At 66.0% G+C, this 18,687-nt stretch overlaps 2 protein-coding genes across 4 annotated transcripts; both read right to left on the reverse strand.

Annotated features, from left to right (window-relative positions):
• Window positions 1-231: 231 nt before the first annotated feature.
• On the reverse strand, window positions 232-2,712 carry MMP23B (matrix metallopeptidase 23B). The gene is made up of 8 exons (XM_082418338.1): window positions 2,380-2,712; window positions 1,916-2,052; window positions 1,705-1,844; window positions 1,473-1,640; window positions 928-1,092; window positions 741-851; window positions 531-657; window positions 232-454 (listed from the first exon to the last, which is right to left on the reverse strand). Exons 1-8 carry the CDS (start codon window positions 2,536-2,538, stop codon window positions 280-282), a joined length of 1,182 nt encoding a protein of 393 aa, XP_082274464.1. The 5' UTR covers window positions 2,539-2,712; the 3' UTR covers window positions 232-279.
• Window positions 2,713-4,170: 1,458 nt separating this feature from the next.
• Window positions 4,171-17,133, reverse strand: MIB2 (MIB E3 ubiquitin protein ligase 2). Of its 3 annotated transcripts, none has more exons than XM_082417702.1 (20): window positions 16,892-17,133; window positions 15,251-15,406; window positions 10,916-11,172; window positions 10,667-10,838; window positions 9,388-9,494; window positions 9,090-9,284; window positions 8,802-8,944; window positions 8,591-8,686; window positions 7,468-7,572; window positions 7,221-7,383; window positions 7,005-7,138; window positions 6,749-6,897; window positions 6,506-6,662; window positions 6,253-6,413; window positions 6,024-6,150; window positions 5,694-5,927; window positions 5,093-5,271; window positions 4,820-5,007; window positions 4,669-4,734; window positions 4,171-4,496 (listed from the first exon to the last, which is right to left on the reverse strand). In XM_082417702.1, exons 3-20 carry the CDS (start codon window positions 11,160-11,162, stop codon window positions 4,258-4,260), a joined length of 2,862 nt encoding a protein of 953 aa, XP_082273828.1. In that variant the 5' UTR covers window positions 11,163-11,172; window positions 15,251-15,406; window positions 16,892-17,133; the 3' UTR covers window positions 4,171-4,257. The 3 variants fall into 3 exon arrangements, with proteins under 3 accessions (XP_082273828.1, XP_082273827.1, XP_082273829.1); XM_082417701.1 differs by having other exon boundaries at window positions 8,591-8,698; window positions 16,892-17,132; XM_082417703.1 differs by lacking the exon at window positions 8,591-8,686.
• Window positions 17,134-18,687: the final 1,554 nt, after the last annotated feature.

The raw sequence follows: 18,687 nt of genomic DNA on the forward strand, positions 1-18,687 counted from the left end.
CCCAGCCCTGAGCCCACGCGAGACCCCCGGCCCCACTGGCTCAGCGCGCTGGCCCTGGTGATGCTGCGGGCACCTGGGCCTCGGGTTACCCACCGTTCCAGGCCGGGCCTGGAGAAGCCCCTCTCGGCCTGTCTCTGTGGACGGCATCCTCCCTGCAAGGAACTGGCTGCAGGCTCCCCACCCCGTGGGCCAAGACTGGCCGCCCACCCTCCCAAGAAAGGGCCAGGAGACTTGAGAGAGAAAGTGCTTTATCAGCATCCTCAGCCCTGCGGGCGGTGCTCAGCTCCGCAGGCGGACGCGCCAGGAGTAGGTGCTGAGCACGCGCTGCCGCCGGCGCACCACGCACGTGTAGGTGCCCTCGTTGATGGCGTTGGCGATGATGCTCAGGTGCGCGCCGCCCAGCGCCAGGTAGCCGGGGTAGGAGAACTCCAGGGGCTCCTGGTCCTTGTACCAGCTGCGGGGAGGGCGGAGAGCTGGCCAGGGTCCCGAGTCCCCCCGCCCACCCTCGGCGCCCAGGCAGGGTCACTCACTACACTTTGCCTTTCTTGTGGAGGATCTTCTGGCCGCAGCGGAAGGTCACATTCCTGCCCTCGGGCACCAGCCGGGTTTTGGTCCTGGGGGGCGGCGCGGTGGCAGCCACGGTGGGGAAGGGGAACTCTGCTCGTACGGGGTAGGGGGGCGGAGGCCACATCAGTACCCGGCGCCCTGGCCAGACGCAGGCCGGAGAGGCCCAAGCTCACCGTAGCAGAAGTCGCAGCTGCTGGGACACAGCCTCTTCATGAGCCTCTGGCGGGCGTCGCAGAAACCCCTCCGCGCCCAGGACGCGCACACGAACAGCCGGTCCAGGCAGCCTGCAGTGGGGGCAGCCTGGCCTCAGGGCCCGCCCGCCCCGGTCCCTGACCCCGCCCGCTTCGACCCCGCACTCACCGTAGAGCCGGTGCAGCCCCCACAGCTCGTCCTGCGACAGCGCCTTCCAGCCACGCAGCGTGGCGTTGAGGTGCATGAGCGCCCGGCCGTGCTGGGAGTGCATCAGGCCCAGCGCGTGGCCGATCTCGTGGGCCGCCACGTGCACCAGGTCGGTGAGCCACACGCCTGCGGGCCCCGCCGGTCAGCGCCCGGGACCCGGCCCAGCCCTCCGCCGCCCCCCACCCCCCCGCCCGCCCGCCGGCCTTGCCCCAGAGGCCCGAACAGCTGCTGCAGTGCCGGGAGCCTCCCTCGGGCAGCCGTGGGAAGATAAGAGTGTTCCAGGCTGGCGAGGCGGTGAGCTGGCCCCCAGGAATGCAGCTCCAGCTCCGGCTCCAGCGGTGTGGGGGGAGGGGGCTTCAGGGCTCCCGGAACCCAGGCTTACGACCTCCTCCCAGCCTGCCCCTGCCCGCCTCCCTGATCCCAAATCCCAGCCATGACCCCCCCAAAGCCCTCCCGCTGCGCCCGCCGTGGTGCGGGGGCCCCACGGGAGGCCAGGCCGGCGTCACCTTTCTTCCAGCTGTAGCGTGTGGGGCCCAGGACCCAGTACTCGCTGTCGTCAAAGTGGATGCCGCCGTGCGGGGGGAAGAAGGCGTGGGCCAGCTCGCCCGTGGGGCCGTCGAAGCAGTGGTGCGTCGGGGAGACCAGGCAGTCCGTGTGGTTGACCGGGTAGAAGCCTGCAGGAGCACGGGGCTGAAAGGGGGCCTTGGGGCGGGGCGGGGGCGGGGGCACGGCGCCCACCTATGCGGAAGTCGCTGGGCTGCTCAGGGGCCACCTCGCGGAAGCTGAAGGGGGACACGTCACTCCACATGCGGAAGGCGGCGGCCAGGCCCCGCCGGGTCTCGCTGGGGCTGAGCAGGTTCCTCGGGAAAGAGAGGATCCTGGGGTGGGAGTCATGGTCAGGGGTGGCAGCCAGGCAGCACCGGCCCCCCCTCCAGGGCCAGGGTCGCACCTGTATGTGAGGTTGAAGTGGTCCCAGCGCAGCCGGGTCGGGGTCAGCGTGTAGCGGCGTCTGCGGGGCGCCGGGGGGTGCGGCGGGCCAAGGCTTGGGGTGGCGAGCACACCCGCGGTCGCGGGCACAGTGTCTCCCTTCGAGGGAAGCAAGTGCCCCGTGGGAAGGCAGCAGGGACTGTCCCCAAGCCCCAAGCCGCGAGGAAAAGGGCCTCGAAGGCTGGGAGGGCGCGCGCTCCAGGGAGGGACTCTCTTTTTGTCTTTCGGCATTTTCTGGTTTTCACCCCGAGCCAGGGTTACTTAACAGCCAGAAAGAAAAACGTTACTAAAAACAGGCCAGGTCGGAGTGGGCGGAGCTGCCGGCAGATGCTGCCCCCCGCCCCCCCATCAACGGACACGGACTCGCCGACTCAGGCCCGGACGCGCAGCCGGGGCCGACCCGCCCGCTCCCGCGCCCGCTCTCACCTGCGCTGCGCTCGCCACGGGCCGGTTCCCCAGGGCCCCCGGCCGGGCCAGCAGCACGAGCGTGGGGAGGAGGCACAGCGCGCCCAGCACGGCTCCGAGCAGGCGGGCCCGGTCGTGGGCCCCCGACGCCGCTGAGGGGACGCAGGCCCCGCGGCCCATGGCGCCTGCGGACTCGCTGTCGGGGCTCAGGCGGCGGGGCAGCGCGGCGGCGGCGGCTCGGGTTACAGCCCTGAGGGGGAGGGCGCGCGGCTGCCCCGAAGGGAACCAGCTGGCCGCCTGCTGTCGGTAGCACCCCCGACACCTCCAGCCTGGGGTGCGGGGACCCGGGCCTGTGGGTCGCTGGCGGTGGCCTGGGCAGGGCCGACTGGGCGGGGTCACTTGGCGGGGGTGGGGGTGGGGGTTGCGAGGAGGGCCCCGGACGCCAGGGAAGAGACGGACACCGGGGGCTCTGGCTTAGGCAGGAGTGGTCAGCCGGGTCCCCAAACTCGCTGGGAGTTGACTGACTTGGCAGCTTTTCTCCCAAACGGAGTCCCCCAGGACACCGGATGAGACCCGGCAGTGGGACCTCCATCCTGGCCAGCTCGGGACACGTCCCCTGCAGGCGTTGGCTGACAGGGACCCCGCGAGAGGGGAGGGATGCGACGGGAGGGGACGTGGCAAGTGAGTATCGGGCTGAGGAAGAGGGAGAAGGAGGCGCCTGCGGAGCAAGGCTTGGGGTGCCAGGAGGGAGGGGGCCCTGCAGGGGCCAGCAGAAGGACCCATGGAGGGCGATAGGGACAGCGCACAAGGTGCGGGGGGGCGGGGGGGCGCCGCAGGAATCCCCACCAGGCGCTGCCTGCCGAGCGCGCACAGGGCCGAAGTCTGAACGGTCCTGGGTTGGGGCTGGGGGACCGGGTGTCCTGGGGGCGGAAGACTCGACGGGGCGGCTTTCAGGTCATGCCTGGCAGAGGAGCTGAGCCAGGCGGGATGTAGGCGAGGGCGCCTCTGGGCTTGGGGAACCGGGATCCAGGGCGGGGCGGGACTCCCGCCGGTGCGGAGCGGCCGGGGGGAGGGGAGACGGGGTGGGGGCTGGGCCGAGTCAGAGGAGGCGCGGGGGGTGGAGGGGAGGTGGGGGGGGGCTGGCCCTCCCCGTTCTCCACCCAGGCCTTGAGCCCAGAGTGACAGTAGTGCGCCGGGCCAGCGGGGTCAGCGCCAAGTGGCTGGTTGGCAGCCTTGAGGCTCCGGGGGAGCATTTCGGTGGTTCTTGGAAAGCGCCCGGCCGCGGGGCCCAGACCAGGGCAGTGCCTGCCGCCCCCATGGCTAAACGTTTGCGCCGACAAACCGACCTTCTCCGTCCTGTGCTCTGCCCTACTCCCCAGGTCCGTCTTCCACCTCCCACACTCAGTGGTCCTGAAACCCTGCCGGGGCTTCTGGCTTGAATCAGAGGCCTCGCCCAACTCCCCGCTTAGCCAGAACCGCACAGCCCGCCACGAGACCGGGTTCTGCTTTGGCCAGTCTGTCGTCTCCACAGCCCGCCCCAGGCGCAGGGAGGAGGCGCTGCTGGGGTTTCGGTCCAACCAGTGCTCTTGGACGACACCGCGAGCCCGGGCCCCATCCTTTCTGGCCCAGAGACGGGGATCCTGGCAGGACTCTGGACCCGTGAGTCCTGGGAAGAAGAGCAGGACACGCAGGTCGGGAGGGGTCAGGCGGGGCCTCTGGCCAGCGCTGGGCCAACGGCGGAAGGGGGCCAGGTCGGGATGGTCCGGGGTGGGGGACCCACGGCCCCGCCCCAGGCAGGCAACCAGGCGCAAAGTCCGTTAATCTTTTTATAAAATACAGAAGAGGGGTTTGCGAGGGCGGTCGCGGGGCGTGGCCCCGGAACGAGGCAGGGGACGCGAGCTACACGAAGATCTGGATGCGGTCGCGGATGGGCTGGCGGCAGATGGGGCAGGCGCTGAGCGCAGCGCCGCAGGGCGCGCAGGCGCCGTGACCGCACTGGAACACGAGGCGGATGTGGCTGTCGATGCAGATGGGGCAGGTGATGCGCTCCTCCATCTGCCGGTAGCGGCTCTGCAGCTCCTCCACCAGCTGCCGCGGTGGGCCGGGGGCGGAGGCGGCGCTGACCACCTCCGTGCCGTCTGCGGGAAGGGGTTCCGGTCAGAGGCAAGGGCTGTTGGAGGCCCGAGGCTTGGGGGAGAACCGCGGGCAGGAGCGTGAGCCACGACAGGGGACGGAGCCGTGAACCGCGGGGCGAGGTGCAGCGGCCCACACCGGGGGGTGGGGTGGGGTGGGGTGGGCGCCGAGCCCCACCTGGGCGCAGCTTCTTGCCGATGACCGCCTGGCACCTGATGCACTTCTTCATCCTGCGGGCGCACTCTGCGGGGGATCGCACGGCTGAGCGAGGCCCCCCATCCCGGTCGCCGCACCCCCGCCCCGCCCCGCCCCTGCCCCCTGCACTCACCCTCACACACCGTGCGGTGCTGGCAAGGCGAGAACAGCACCAACAGCGCCAGCTCCGAGCACACCAGGCACTCGGCGGCCTCGGGCCCGGACGGCGCAGCGACATGCAGGTTGGTCACAGTGTTGGGGGCACTGAGCGCCAGCCTTGGGCCCTGGGCCGCGCCCCCGCCCCCGCCAGCCTGCCGCTCCCTGCGTGGTTAGAGGGGGCTTGAAAGGGCCCAGGGCTGCGGGCGGGGGCGGGCCCGCCCCCGGCCCCCGGCCCCCGGCCGCTCACCGGAAGCGCTGGGCACAGCCCTGCAGGGCTTTGAGCAGGCGGCCCTCAGCTGCCAGGTCCAGCGGGCTCCGGCCGCGGTGGTTGGCGTAGCTCAGGTCGGCGCCCTCCAGCGCCAAGAAGCAGGCGACCGCCGCGCCAGCCGTCAGCTCCGCGCTGCCCGGAAGGCCCGAGGCCTGTAGCTGGGTGGCAGGACAGACGCCGTGAGGGCGGGCACCTGGGAACGCTGGCCTGGAGGAAGCCTGTCTGGCACCGGGCTTCAGAGGCCTGGGCCCCGCCCGAGACCCCCGGAGCCGCCGGAGGCAGGCGGGAAAAGGCCCCTGCCGGCAGTGGGGCCGGGTCCTGACACACGACCCCCGCCCACACGGCGCCCCGCCCCCTTTCCCAGGCTGGTCTGAAGCACAGAATGTCAGGAACACTGGCCACACAGCAGTGACTGGGGTCGCAGAAGACACCTCCTGCAAACCACTGCGGCCCGGGCTGTCCCACCCTGAGAGGACCTGGTCAGGGCTGTCCCCGAAGGTGGAGGTGGGCAGAGGACACAGGGGTCTACAGCCAGGTGCCACGGCCCACCTCTCAAGCACCCAGAGTCACGCCTCCTCACCCTTGACAGCAGCTGCAAGGCCCCTGGGTCCCCCCTGGCCCCATCAGTCGCCAGGGGCAGCAGCTGGTGACGCTGCAGTGCCACATGCAGAGCTGTGTCCCCCTCTTCGTCCTCGGCGTTGACGCTGCAGCCAGCGTCCACCAGCAGCGGCACCAGCCCCACGTGGGCCTGCTGCACAGCCAGGTGCAGCGGAGACTGGAGCTTACGGTTGCGAACATTCACATCACAATGGCCCTGGGGGGCGGGGGGGGGGGCACAGGCTCAGCCCAGGGACCCCGGTGGGCCCTGACACCCCGGTCCCCGGGCCCGCCCAGGACCCTGCATCCACACCTCTCGGATGAGAACCTGGGCCACCTCCCTGTGGTCGTTCAGGGTGGCCAGGTGCAGCGCTGTGAACCCATCCTCCTTCTTGGCGTCCACCAGCTGCCGGGCCCGCGCCAGAATCCTTCTGACGGCTCTGTGGGAGCAGGGAGACGCGTCTGGGGTCAGGGGCGACCCCAGAGTGGCCCAGCAGCACAGCAGGAGCTGGCTGCTGGCCATGCGTCCACCCCAAACTCACAGCGTGTGGCCTTTGAGGGATGCATGGTGCAGCAGGGTGAAGCCTTGGCTGTTGGTGGCAGTGACGTCGATGCCCGGCACCTCAGTAAGGACCTCCACGATGCCGCTGGCGCCAGTGCCCGCCGAGATGGCACAGTGCAGGGGCGTGTCAGCATGGGCGTCCTGCCGGTGGTGGGCCAGTGGTCACTTGCCAAAAAGGTCTTGGCCACTGCCTCCTTTACCCCAGGGATAAGGCCAGGGGACCCAGCACTCACGGGCAGGTTGACGTCACAGCCGCGCTCACAGAGGACCCTCACCACCTCCAGGAAGCCCCTCTGCACGGCCACGTGCAGAGCCGAGCTCCGGGTGCCGTTAAGAGTGTTGGCCCCGCAACCCGAGCTCAGGAGCACCCGGGCGGCCTCGGGCTGGTTCCTGGCGGGAGAGGAAGCAGGAGGGGCGCTGTGCCCACTGGCTGGACCTGCGGGCCCGGCCCCCCACGCCCCGGCCAGGCCTCTCACCCCAGCGCCGCGTAGTGCAGCGCCGTGCTGCCCTCGTCGTCCGGCAGGTCCGCGCCCGCCCGAGCCTGCAGCAGCAGCCGCATCAGCTCCACCTGGCCTAGGTAGGCAGCCACCTGCAGGGCGGTCCTGCCATGGTTCTTGGTGTCCACCTGCCAGGAGGACAGAGGGTTAGCCCCTGGCCCCGGCCCCTCCCGCTGGGGCTGGTGGGGCCGGGGGCAGGGGTGGGGGGTGGCGGGGGCTGGTCTCAGGAGCTCGCCTGCTCCGGGTGCCGCCGCAGCAGGTCCAGAGCCCGGGCCACGTTGCCCAGGGCCACCTCCACCACCAGCCTCCCCGGATGCTCCAGGTCACTCTTCTGGGCTCGAAGCTTGTCCAGGACGACACTCAGGGAGCCTGGGGAGGGCAGGGCTGAGGTTCGGTGGTGGCCAGGGGCGGCCCCACCCCCCCCGCAGCCGCCCGCGCTGGACGCCCTCACTTTTGTTCTCCCGGGCGCGCTCGGCCACGTCCAGGTTGGCGTCCTCCTCAGGCCGGTAGGCCACCAGGCAGGAGGGGCTGAAGGTCCACAGCTTACCGTTGACCAGCACACCCAGGTTCCCATCTGCGAAAACCTTCAGTACTCTCCCGATGTGGCCCAGAGCCTGGGTGGGGAGAGGGCGGGGTCTCAGGTGGGCCTCCCAGGGGTGAGGGAGCTGGGGGTGGGGGGGTAGGGGTGAGGGACTCACGGGGGCCATGTCATCTGTCCACTCGCCATGCCCAGCCTGCAGCCGCTTCACCGTGTCAAGGTCGTCAATGACCCGCACAACTTCACCCACCGAGCAGGAGTTGTGCTGAGTGACAGAGAAGCATGTGAGGGGCCCCGGGCAGGTGTGGCTGCCTGGGGTCGTAGAGCAGGAAGGCGCCCCCATCCAGCTCCACAGGACAGGCTGGCCGGGACAGGACCCCAGCCCCTGCCCGAAAGCACAACCAGAGGATCTGGCCCGATAAAGGCGACAGGTGACCAGGGCAGCCCTTGGTGGCCTAGCCTCAGAGCCATGCGGGTGACAGCCAGAGAGGCAGCGGACATCAGCATCCAGACGGGACAGAAGCCAGCTGGGGGGGTGTGCAGGCCAGGGTGGGCCTGTCCCTGCACACTGACGGGGGAGCGGGCAGCACAGCCAAGACCAGACTAGCCTGGCTCGGGGGAGCGGGGCCCACAGGATGACCGGGAGCCAGGCTGGAACAGCACGGAGGGGGTCAGGGCTGCCCCTCCCCCACCCCCACACCTTCCCTAGCAGCTCCCTCCTCGCCCTTGCCCTCATGGGTACAGACAGAGCTCACTCTAAAAGCCACCTGTCCTATGACCCCACCATCCCCCACCCTTGAAGGCAGATGTGCCCCAGCAGTCCCAGAGCTGAGTGCTGGCGCTGCCCCAGCCCAGGTGCCATCACTGGACACGCCGCTGCCTCCCACCCCCTCCATCCCTCATCCGAGGGATACTGCATCCCAGACAGCTCTCACCACGCCCACCCCGCCCCCAGCCCCGGCCAAGGTCCACCCCGTCCCCCTGTCCTCCTAAGAAAGTACGCCCAACCCACCACCTCCTGCCTGTGAGGCTGCAGAGGCCCCTCTGGCCCTCAGAACAGATGTTCGCGCCCGGCCTGCCGCCCCAGCTTCCAACAGCTCCCCGCGGCCCCCACCCCCGTGCCTCACACCAGGGTCCCCTCTCCCTGGACCTAGTCCCCTCTGGACCCCACCATGCCCTCCCCTCTTCCTTCAGGGCCCCAGGGAGGCACTCCCAGGGCCAAGCCAGCACGTTAAAGGGGGTACGGAAGCGAGCAGAGGGGCTCAGCCCGGCCCCCCATGCACCTTGGTGAGAGCCCCAGGGTGGAAGGTCCAGCGGGTCTTGTGGCTGAACTGCACACGCACGTCCCCACGGTCCGTGATGCGGTGTACGGTGCCCATCTGTCCGATACACTGCAGCGGGTCACGGAGGCTGTGGCCAGGTGGAGCAGGAGGGCGGGGGTCCAGAGGATGTGGGGAGGGGCGGCACGGGGACTCGGCAGGTGGGGCGGCTCACCTTGGCCATCCGGGGGTTCCATCCACCATGGCCTTCCTGCATGTCCCTCAGGATGTCCGCATCCAGCAGACACTTGACCTTGTCCCCGTGCTGGAAGGGCTGGCCATCAGCACTCACCCTGCGCTGCAGCTCTGCGGGCTTGCCTGGGGGCGAGGTGGCAGGCCCAGCTCACGCGGGTCCCTCCGCCCCCATGCCTCACCTCCCCTCCGTGACTTCACGGGCCACCCCTGGTGAGGCTCAGCCAGGACAGAGAGCAACTGGGTGGGCGTCAGTGGGGCCCGCCCGTACCGAGCCTCGGCAGATGCTCCCTGTAGTAGAAGCCACCGGCTGCCTCGCCCACACACTTGAGGTCCACCTTGCCCTTGTGGCCCACGCGGTACACGTTGGTAGTGCCGTCGGCCCAGGTCACGCTGGCCACGCTCCGGCCCGTCTCCACATCCCAGCCACGGATGTCCGCCACTCGGCCGGGCTTCCCTTCCCCTCCTGGGAGACAGCGGCCCCACCGGCAGACTGAGCCTGCGCCAGAGGACGAGCCATAGCCGGTGGCAGCCCAGCGCCCACCTGCCCACCCTGGGCCCCCACTCACCATCCTGTGAACCCCACTCCCAGTCGGGGCCCCGAACCACCTTCGCTCCCTGGAAGATGCCCCTTAACGGGATCCTTGGGAGGCCCTGGCGGGGACTCAGCGTGACCCTACGAGAGAGAGAGTGGGTCCCAGGCCATGAGGGACACCCACGCGATGGAGCAGGCCCCCTGCTCTGCCGGCCTTGCTCCTCCACTCCCACCCCTGGAGTCTAGAGGATGCGGCGCCGCCAGCTCCCAGGCCCACAGGTCAGTGCCCTCCACACTCTGGGCCTAGAGTGGGGCTGCGGCCCAGGTCCCTCCAGGAGACCGTTCTTCTTTCTTTTTTTTTTTTTTTTTTTCCAATTTGGCCACACCAGGCAGCTTGTGGGATCTTAGTTCCCCGACCAGGGATTGAACTGGCACCCTCGGCAATGAGAGTGCAGAGTCCTAACCACCGGACCGCCAGGAAAGTCCCTGGGGGACCTTTCATGATGTCAGGCGAGAAGGGCGCCCCAGGCCCACCCTCACCACACACCCTCTACGTACAGTCACACCAAACCTGCTGCCTCCCGTTAGAGCTGACCCCAGAGCTCAGCGCACGGCCTGGCCCAGGGGAGCTCAGCACGTGGGAAGCAGAGGAGAGAGCAAGGCAGGCTTGGCCAGAGGCGCCCAGACAGCTCATCCTGGCTGCCACACTGGCCGGGGGTGGCTGGGACGTGGAGCCCCTCCCCTCCGTGTGTGGGGGGTGTCAAGGAGGCGAGGGCAACAGTGCGGGGGACAGGGGTGCACCTCTGGGCACCCACCCAGCCCAGTGGACTCCTGCCCAGCCTGGTCCCCCCCGACGACAGCAAAGGAGCCTGCCAGCCAGACCAACGGCACCTCCACAGGCGCGGACGCCGGCAGCACGCCCCAGGCACGCCACCCTCAGCGCCCCGGCCACAGCGGCACTGGGGGACCACTGGGGAGCCTGGCTCTAGGAGGGGACCGGGACACCGGAGAAGGCCCCAGCCACAGCACCCACCTCCGCAGACCTGCTCAGTGGACACGGTTGCCTTCTGCAAGGGATAGGGACTGGTGTCAAAGCCCAGGCCCCACGGCGTGACCAGGACCCTGGCCACTCCTCGAGGAAATGGCTCAGGAAGGACTCGACCTGTATCCTGGGGAGTGGCCAGCAGGAGGCAGCTCCAGTCCTCTGGGACCAAGGCTGCTCGGGTGTCAGAGGTGCGCTTGCGAGGCCCTGGACATGAGCGGGGAGGACGCAGGGGGGCCGCGCCCACACCCGGGGCGGCGGGGGAACTCACGGGCGCGAGTGGGCCGTCTCGTAGCGCTCGAAGGCGTGGGCCAGCTCGTGCTTGTTCTGCATGTAGCACTGCGTGCAGAGATCGTAGTCGAAGCAGACGCGGCACTTCCAGCGCATGCCCCGCAGCCCGTGCTTCTTGCAGCAGTCGCAGATAATGTTGGGGTGGCGAACGCCTGCGGGCGGGCAGCGTCAGGGGCGCCGCGCGGCCCCGCCCCTCTGCCCGGTCCCGCCCCCGGGGCACCACGCGCACCGATCTGGGCGTTGTCGAAGAGCAGCAGGTCATGCGCGCCCTGGTAGCCCGCGCGGTAGTTGGTGCGGGTGCCGTGGTCCCACTGCACGACCACCGTGCGGTCGGGGGTCGAAGGGCTGCCGTGGCGGCCGAGCTCCACCACCGTGCCCACGCCGCCCTCGCCGCCGTCCTGCTGGCCCCATTTCCAGTCCACGCCGCGCACCACGCGCATGCCCACCTGCACGCCCGCCTGGGGGTCTGGCTCCATAGTGCGAGACCTGCGGGCAGAGGGCACCCTCAGGCCACACTGAGGAGGCCACACGGGCTTGCACCAGTTCTGAGAGGGCTGCCAGGGAGAGATGGATGGGAACGGGGGTGGGGTGGAACACGGGGAATGCCCTGGGGCTGGAGGGGGGGGGCCTGTGCAGTAGGGACCAAAGGGGGCCCACGTGGCCACCCGCCAGCAGCACGGCAGACCAGCTGCAAAAGCGGAGGTGGGCCCGTCCTGGAGGGAGGATGGGACACCTCTTTGGAAAGGGCCTGCCAGCCGCTATGGGGAGTTGGAGCAGAAGTGTGGGGGCCATCCTGGTGACAGGACTGCAGGTCCCCAGGGAACCAGGGGACAAGACTCGGCTGGGAGGAGGGTCTGCCCGCACTAGCCGATCCGGTTCTGAGTGGCTGGCGTACAGGGGGCCACCAGGATGGCACACATCAACATGAAAGGTTAAGACAATAAAACTTCCCGAAGCAAGCAGACTTTCTTTGTGTCGCCAACTGAGAAGCTGGACGGCGCTTACGCCTGGAGAGGCAGCACACATCCGCCACAAAGGCCCTGTGCCTGGAGTGTGGACGGAGGGCCTGCAGATCTCATGCACAAAGCAGACAGCCCAAGAGAAAACAGGAAAACGCTGGAACAGGTGCCCCCAGCAGCTAACACACACAGGGTCTGATGCCACCCACAGCCCAGTGGGCAGTGCTGTGTGGTCCTTCTCCAGAGAAGCATGGCCCGGCCACCCCAGGCAGGCCCTGACGGAGGTGGCGTTGTTCACAGCAGCGCCCGCCCCGAGTGCTCAAGGGTGAACTGGGTCGTGACACGCGATTTACCTCCAAGGGAGCACAAACCACTGCACTACACACAGCAAAGCTCACAAACGCATGTTGAAGGAAAGAAGCCACGTGCCTGATTCCACCAATAGAAAGTTCACAAACGGGACAGACAAATCCAGGGCACTAGAGTCAGGGAGACAGCGGCGGAAGTGGTCATGGGGGGCTTGGGCCCGGAGGGAACATGCTACTTCCTGATCTGGGTGCCAATTATACACGTGTTCACTTTGCTAACTTGGATCACTTATGACCTGGGCCTCCCTGTATATGTGATTCCTCAATAAATTTTTTTTATGACATGAATGGATTTGGATAACGCCTAAGATGTTAAATCAACAGGACTTGATGCGGGAGAGGGCTCAGGGCTCCAGGGCTGGAGGGGGCAGTCGCCGCTCCATCTCTGGAGACTGAGCCTCTGCAGTGGAGCGGGCTCTCAGGTAGCGTCGGGACCCCGAGGCTGGGGAGACGCTGGCCTGGGGCACCCAGCAGTCTCACTGCAGAGCTCCTGGAATGCCAGAGGGAGACCCTGAGGCCGGCTGGGGTGCAGCTGGCTCCTGCTAGCGCCCAGTGGCCCAGTGAAGCCACAGGCCACCAGGCCAGCCCAGAGCTTAGCCAGCAACAAGGAAGGAAAACCACACGGCACCCCTCCAGCTGGACCCTGCCCCCCACCAGCCCAAAACTCAGAATCCCAGGCCTGAGCCCACAGGTCATCTGATGGCCACCCTCTGCCCAGCCCCACCTCGAGGTGTGCGCCAGCACAGGGTGTGCAGGGGAGGGGGGCTGCCCACAGGGCGAGGCTCCTGGTCCATGCCCAGCCCAGGGTCCGAGTGAAGGACCCTCAGATCCTCAGCAGCATGGACTGCTCAGCCAGCTCGGCTTCTGCAAGTCCCCCCGCCTCCCGGGCACGCGCCTGTGACCGCTCCTGCCTCACCCCTCCCAGGACCGCCAGGGCTTCCAGACGCAGGTGGACAATCTAAAAGGATGTGCCGGGCTTCCCTGGTGGCGCAGTGGTTAAGAATCTGCCTGCCAATGCAGGGGACATGGGTTCGAGCCCTGGTCTGGGAAGATCCCACATGCCGCGGAGCAACTAAGCCCGTGAGCCACAACTACTGAGCCTGCGCATCTGGAGCCTGTGCTCCGCAACGGGAGAGGCCACGACAGTGAGAGGCCCGCGCACCGCGATGAAGAGTGGCCCCTGCTCGCCACAGTTGGAGAAAGCCCTCGCACAAGAAACGAAGACCCAACACAGCCATAAATAAATAAATTAATTAATTAAAAAAAATAAAAATAAAAATAAAAAAAATAAAAAAAAAAAATAAAAGGACGTGCCTTCCCGACCCGATGGCCAGTCTCCTCAGGGAAACCACTCGCTGCTCATTCACCTGGCCGGCTGCGCCCCCCGGGGCCACGCCGCCTCCGTCTCCTGCCGCCCTCCAGCCACCCTCCCCTCTGTGGTCTCTGGCCCCTGCGAAGATGGGGCACCAGGGCTTCTCCGTGCTTCCTGCCACAGCAAAAAGGCCACACGAGACTGCCTGTGGCTCTTCACTGCCAGTGAGCCCCAGACGAGGGCTGAGGGCCTGTGGGCCACCACCTCGCAGGGCAGGCCGTTCACGTGTGGCCTCGGCCTCCTGCTTGGTGTCTCTCCATCAGCAGCTGCCACACATGTCTGACTCAGGCAGAGCAGCGCAGCCTGAGCCAGTGGCCCAGTGGCTTAGTGGTGCCGCTGCCCCTTAGGGCACAGGCCCTGTCACGCCAGGCTGCCAACCTCAGCCAGATCGCACATGCCCTCCTCCCCGCCGGGAGCCTCCAGAATTGGCCGTGGCCCGTGGGCAGTGTCGAGCTGCCTCTCGCCCTTCCCAGGCGCTCCTGTTGAGCCAGTCAGACTGGACCTCGTTCCAGGCAAGCACAGATCCAAGCAAGTGTGGGGAGACAGGCCCAACGAGAGACCCCTGCTAGCAAGGGCACGCCATCTGCAGGGCCAGAAACTGGCCCTACGCTGAGAGAAAGGGGCAGGAAAGGACGCCAGTCCCACGAGCTGGCACTGTGGTCCTTCTGCAGCCACAGTGGCACGCCCTCTGCCTGTGAGCCCAGCCCCTCAGCCTGCCTGGCCAGCTGTCACACCCACCCTCCTGGAGGCCTACAGACCCACTGGCCACGGGCTGCAGAACCATCTCCACCAAGACAGGGGGCGGGGAGTGGACATCCTGAGCAGGATAGCAGGCGTGCCCCGTGCCTGGCTCTGCCCTCAGGGGAATGCGCAGAGAACGAACAGGGGGTGGAGGAGGCCCAGCAGGGCCTGTGGGAAAACAGGAGCAAGTCCCAGCCAGCAGCGGCTCCACGAGGGCACCAGGGAAGTCCAGCCTGTCACGAGAAGCGCCTCTGACCAGCACCTGATGCCTTCACACCCCTATTTTGAGCACAACCAGACAGTTCTCCAGAGCTGGCCAGCAACCTCCCTGCTCCCCAAGGATGTCCCTCCTGGGAGCCCACTGGCCCACAGGGAACAGAGCCAAATGGACACGCTGAGCCTCGGGGTTCCTCCCACGCAGACCAGTGGCCCTTGAGGAGGACAGTGAGAAGAGAGGAGCATCCCGCCCTGCGGCGCCCACAGCCTGGGGAGCCTCTCTTCACCTCCCCTCCACACTCCATCCCTGGGGGGCCCAGGGCTGGCCCTCGGCCGCAGCACCTGCGCCCAGCCTGGCGTCGCCCGACCTGGGGCCTGAGCAGGGCCCCCAGAGACGGCTCCCTGCTCGCCCTCCTGGCTCCCGGACCTCAGCGCTTGGGCACAGCATAGTAGGACCCTGGTGAAGCAGGCCAGGTGGCTTTCCAGGCCTCTCTGCCACTTTCCTCCCCCCACGTGCCTGGTATTTGTCGCTGTTGTCACCAGGACCCAGCAGATGGCCGCTCGTGCTCCATGTGACCTCAGGTCCCCAGCCTGCCCAGTGTCAGGGGTCACTACCTCACCACCCAGGTGTGAGGGGAGGGGGTGGCCAGCAGGGAATGGACCGGGGTCAGGAGCAGGGGGGCAGCGAAGAAACCCTGAGGGGCTAGGGAGGAAGGGGACCTCCGTTTCAGTGCGAAATTCACCCAAAGAGTTCTTCCTTTTTCTTCCTTCGCCAGAAATGCCGTACTCTAACGTCTTCCTCAGAGCTCACAGGCCACCCCTGGCTGGCACCGGAACACCCCGAGGCCGTCACTATGAGGGTTTACGATGACCCTGAAGCGCTCCAGGTGCGAGCAGTCGGCACTTACCTTACAGCACACACCAGCCTCTCGTCAACATCCCGGATGCTTAGCTGCTCTTTCCCGGGTCACAGGTTTGCTCAGACACCAAGATTTCCTGTTGGAAACTAGAAGCGATTGCCGACGCAGAACACAGCAAACCAAACAGGTAGCCAGCCAGCAAGTCTGGGGAAACATGGTTTTTAAAAGACAGTTTTACACTTTTAGCATTTACCATCTCAACCAAACAGGTGGACACCTGGATCTGCTCTGTTGGTTTACTAGTTTCTCTTTTCACAAGAAACTTCCAGCTCTTGGAATGCAAAACTATTTCTAAAGCACATGTTGGGACAGTATAGAAATAAGGTGTTTGCCCTATTTGGACAATTTCATTGGAAAAACTTCAACAAGCTGCAAAGATGAAATCCCATTTAGCTAGGAAGTTGGCAAACTGCCTTTATTGAGAAGAATAAAGTTGCGTGCTGACTGCTCGCGACCAGAGGCTGCCACTCCTTCCCTGGCACCTCCGGCTGGGCTGATGATGCTGTTTAAATCCACACCATGTGTGGCACGGTCAACTGGCAAGACTTGGTGAATCACAGTCTCCGGTCACGCGGCAGCTCTGGCTAAGGCAGAGGTGGCCATCCTGGGTGCCCAGGGAGTCTGGCCTCTCAGAGGCCAGGTGAAGCCTTGAGACCCGACTTGGCCCAGTACAAACACACCAGCTGGGGGAAGGCCCGCAGGAAGCAGAGGGAGGTCATCACCCAAATCTTGGCCACCCAGATGGAAGCCCTCAGGCACCCTGCAGACCGCGGCGTCATGACCCAGCCACTGCACAGGGCCAACCTTGGGCGGGGGCACAACCTTCAGATACTTGTTGCACCTGCAGCAACAGGCCAGAGTGAGAAGGCAAGACGAGGGCACCTGCCAGGAAGGACCAGCTTTGCCAGGGCTCCCACTCTCACGCTGCCTCATCCCCAGCCCCGTTGGGCCCCCCAGAGCCCTGTCTGGCACCTTTGCTTATTGCCTCTATTGGTTCTGAGCTCAGAGGGAGAGGCAGGAGTATTTACCACCCCACCACCCCAGAGACACACTCAAAAACAAGCAAAGCCCCTCTGACATAGCATCAGACAGAATCCGAGCCCCTCAAGAGCTCACCTGTCTAGCTGTTCCGACGCCCCCCGCCCGCCCAGAGACTGGTGGGACGCAGTCCTGACGTCTGGAGACCTGCGGACTGGCCTCGAGCCTTGCTGAGCTTCAGCGCAAGCCCTGTGCCATCCGACCCTGCGGCGGCGGGGAGATGCCAAGACGCACAATCTACACGCCCGCTGTCTACAGGCTCATTCCCGGGCCCACGACCACGACCCCAGAGCTGCCCCAGGGGCCTGGCTCCTGCCCTGCAGGGCTCCCTGGGGTCTGGGGCCGCCGGGGATGGGGTCGGAGGGCTGGCGAACGGCAAGGCCCTGCGCTGAGCCTTGGACTCGAGCAGCTGGCCTGCGGGGGGGCGGGGCTGGACAGGCTGGGCAGGGCGCCCGCCCCGAAACTGACCCTCCCCTCACTCCCTGGGGTCCGCCCCGCCCCTGTCATTCGTCACCTTCCTCGGAAAGCCGCCCCGGGCCCCCGCCGCTGCCAGTCCCCGGCCCTGGTGCCCTTGTCTACCCCTCCACTTGCCCCGAAGTTTGCGTCCCGCCTGCTTCGCGCGGGGGCTCCGGGGGCCTAAGGAGAGCCGAGTCTGTCAGCTGGCCGACTGCGGCCTCAGTGTGTGCGGCGGCCCGCCCGCAAGCTAGGCTACTCAGAGCCAGCCAACCAGCCAGGCCGCCCCGCCGCGCCGCACAGCGCAGCACCAGAGCCCACCGGCCAAGGCCGCCCGAAGCCCCCGGCGCTCGAGGCTCTGGGGCCGCCGCGAGGCCTGCCGGGACTTGAAGTCCGCAGCCCGTTGAGACCGTGGCCGGGGGGCGGGACCGTACCACAACTCCCAGGAGGCCCGGCAGCGCCGTGACGTAACGGGGTTGAGGGCGTGAGCTACGGCTCCAGTCCCGCCCCGATTGGGAGGGTGGGGGTGTCCAGCTCTGCTTTCCTGGGAAGGGTTCGGGTCGGCTGTGCGTCGCCTGACTGGGGATGGGCTCGTGTCTGACAACGTGTGCGCAGGTCGTCAGAGGGAATGCGGACTGCAGGCTGTGGCGACTCTAGGGCCTCTCACCACCCGGGGCCGCGGCCCGGAAGGCGCGGGTACACTGCCACCCCGAGCCGCCCGGGCTACCGAAGACTGCGCACGCGCGGGCCCGGGATGCGCGAACCAGGCGGCCTTGCCTCCGCTGTGGAGGGGCGGGGCCTGAGGCGGAAGTGCGTCACCCTTGCCCTGCCCTACGTGGCGCCGCTGGGTTCGGAGACGCGTTCGGTTGCTGTGGAGACCCGCTAGGCCGGGCCTCCAGGGCGTAGAAATGAGAAGTTGTCACAGCCAACTCCTTTTGACTTGAGTTATCTTAAAATCAAAGTCACATAATTCAAAAAGACACATGCACCCCAATGTTCATTGCAGCACTATTTACAATAGCCAGGTCATGGAAGCTACCTAAATGCCCATGGACAGACGAATGGATAAAGAAGATTTGGCACATATATACAATGGAATATTACTCAGCTGTAAAAAGGAGCGAGGTTGGGTCATTTGTAGGGACGTGGATGGATCTAGAGACTGTCATACAGAGTGAAGTAAGTCAGAAAGAAAAACAAATATCGTATATTAACGCATATATGTGGAACCTAGAAAAATGGTACAGATGAACCGGTTTGCAGGGCAGAAATAGAGACACAGATGTAGAGAAAAAACGTATGGACACCAAGGGGGGGAAAGTGGCGGGGGTGGTGGTGGGATGAATTGGGAGATGGGGATTGACATGTATATACTAATATGTATAAAATGGATAACTAATAACCTGCTGTATGAAAAAATAAATTTAAAAAAATTTTAAAAAATAAAATCAAAGTCACGCCAGTGCATGGTTTTTTATTCACGCAGAACTTAAGACGTAGTGAACAACAGCGGTCCCGTGCCAGTCTCCCCAGAGGCAAATACTTCCAACCCTTGTAGCTTTTCCTCTGGCAGAAACCTCCACGTTTCTCAACCAGAGACTGCTAGTTTTTGATGTATTAAATATAGACATTTCTATGGACTTCCCGAAGTAAGGGAGGAAGCAGGCTCTCCAAGCAACTCCCCGCCCGCCCCACCCCCACATTTTCACGACTGTTCACGGTGACGGTGTAAAAGCACGCCTCCATCTTGTACCACCTTTTTTTCCCTTCATACTTACCTAGTATTTCTCTTGTGCCTAGATTTTTACGTGGCTAGTTTTCCTTGCCACTTGCCTATCAATAACATTTTCCGAAGGCTCAAACACCTTAGAGCTGTTTAATTCCTGGAGGCCCCTCTCCCAGAGCCCCCTGGCCCGTGTTCCCTCCAGACTGAT

This window comes from Balaenoptera physalus, assembly GCF_965194825.1.
Source record: "Balaenoptera physalus genome assembly, chromosome: 1".
NCBI lineage: Eukaryota > Metazoa > Chordata > Mammalia > Artiodactyla > Balaenopteridae > Balaenoptera > Balaenoptera physalus.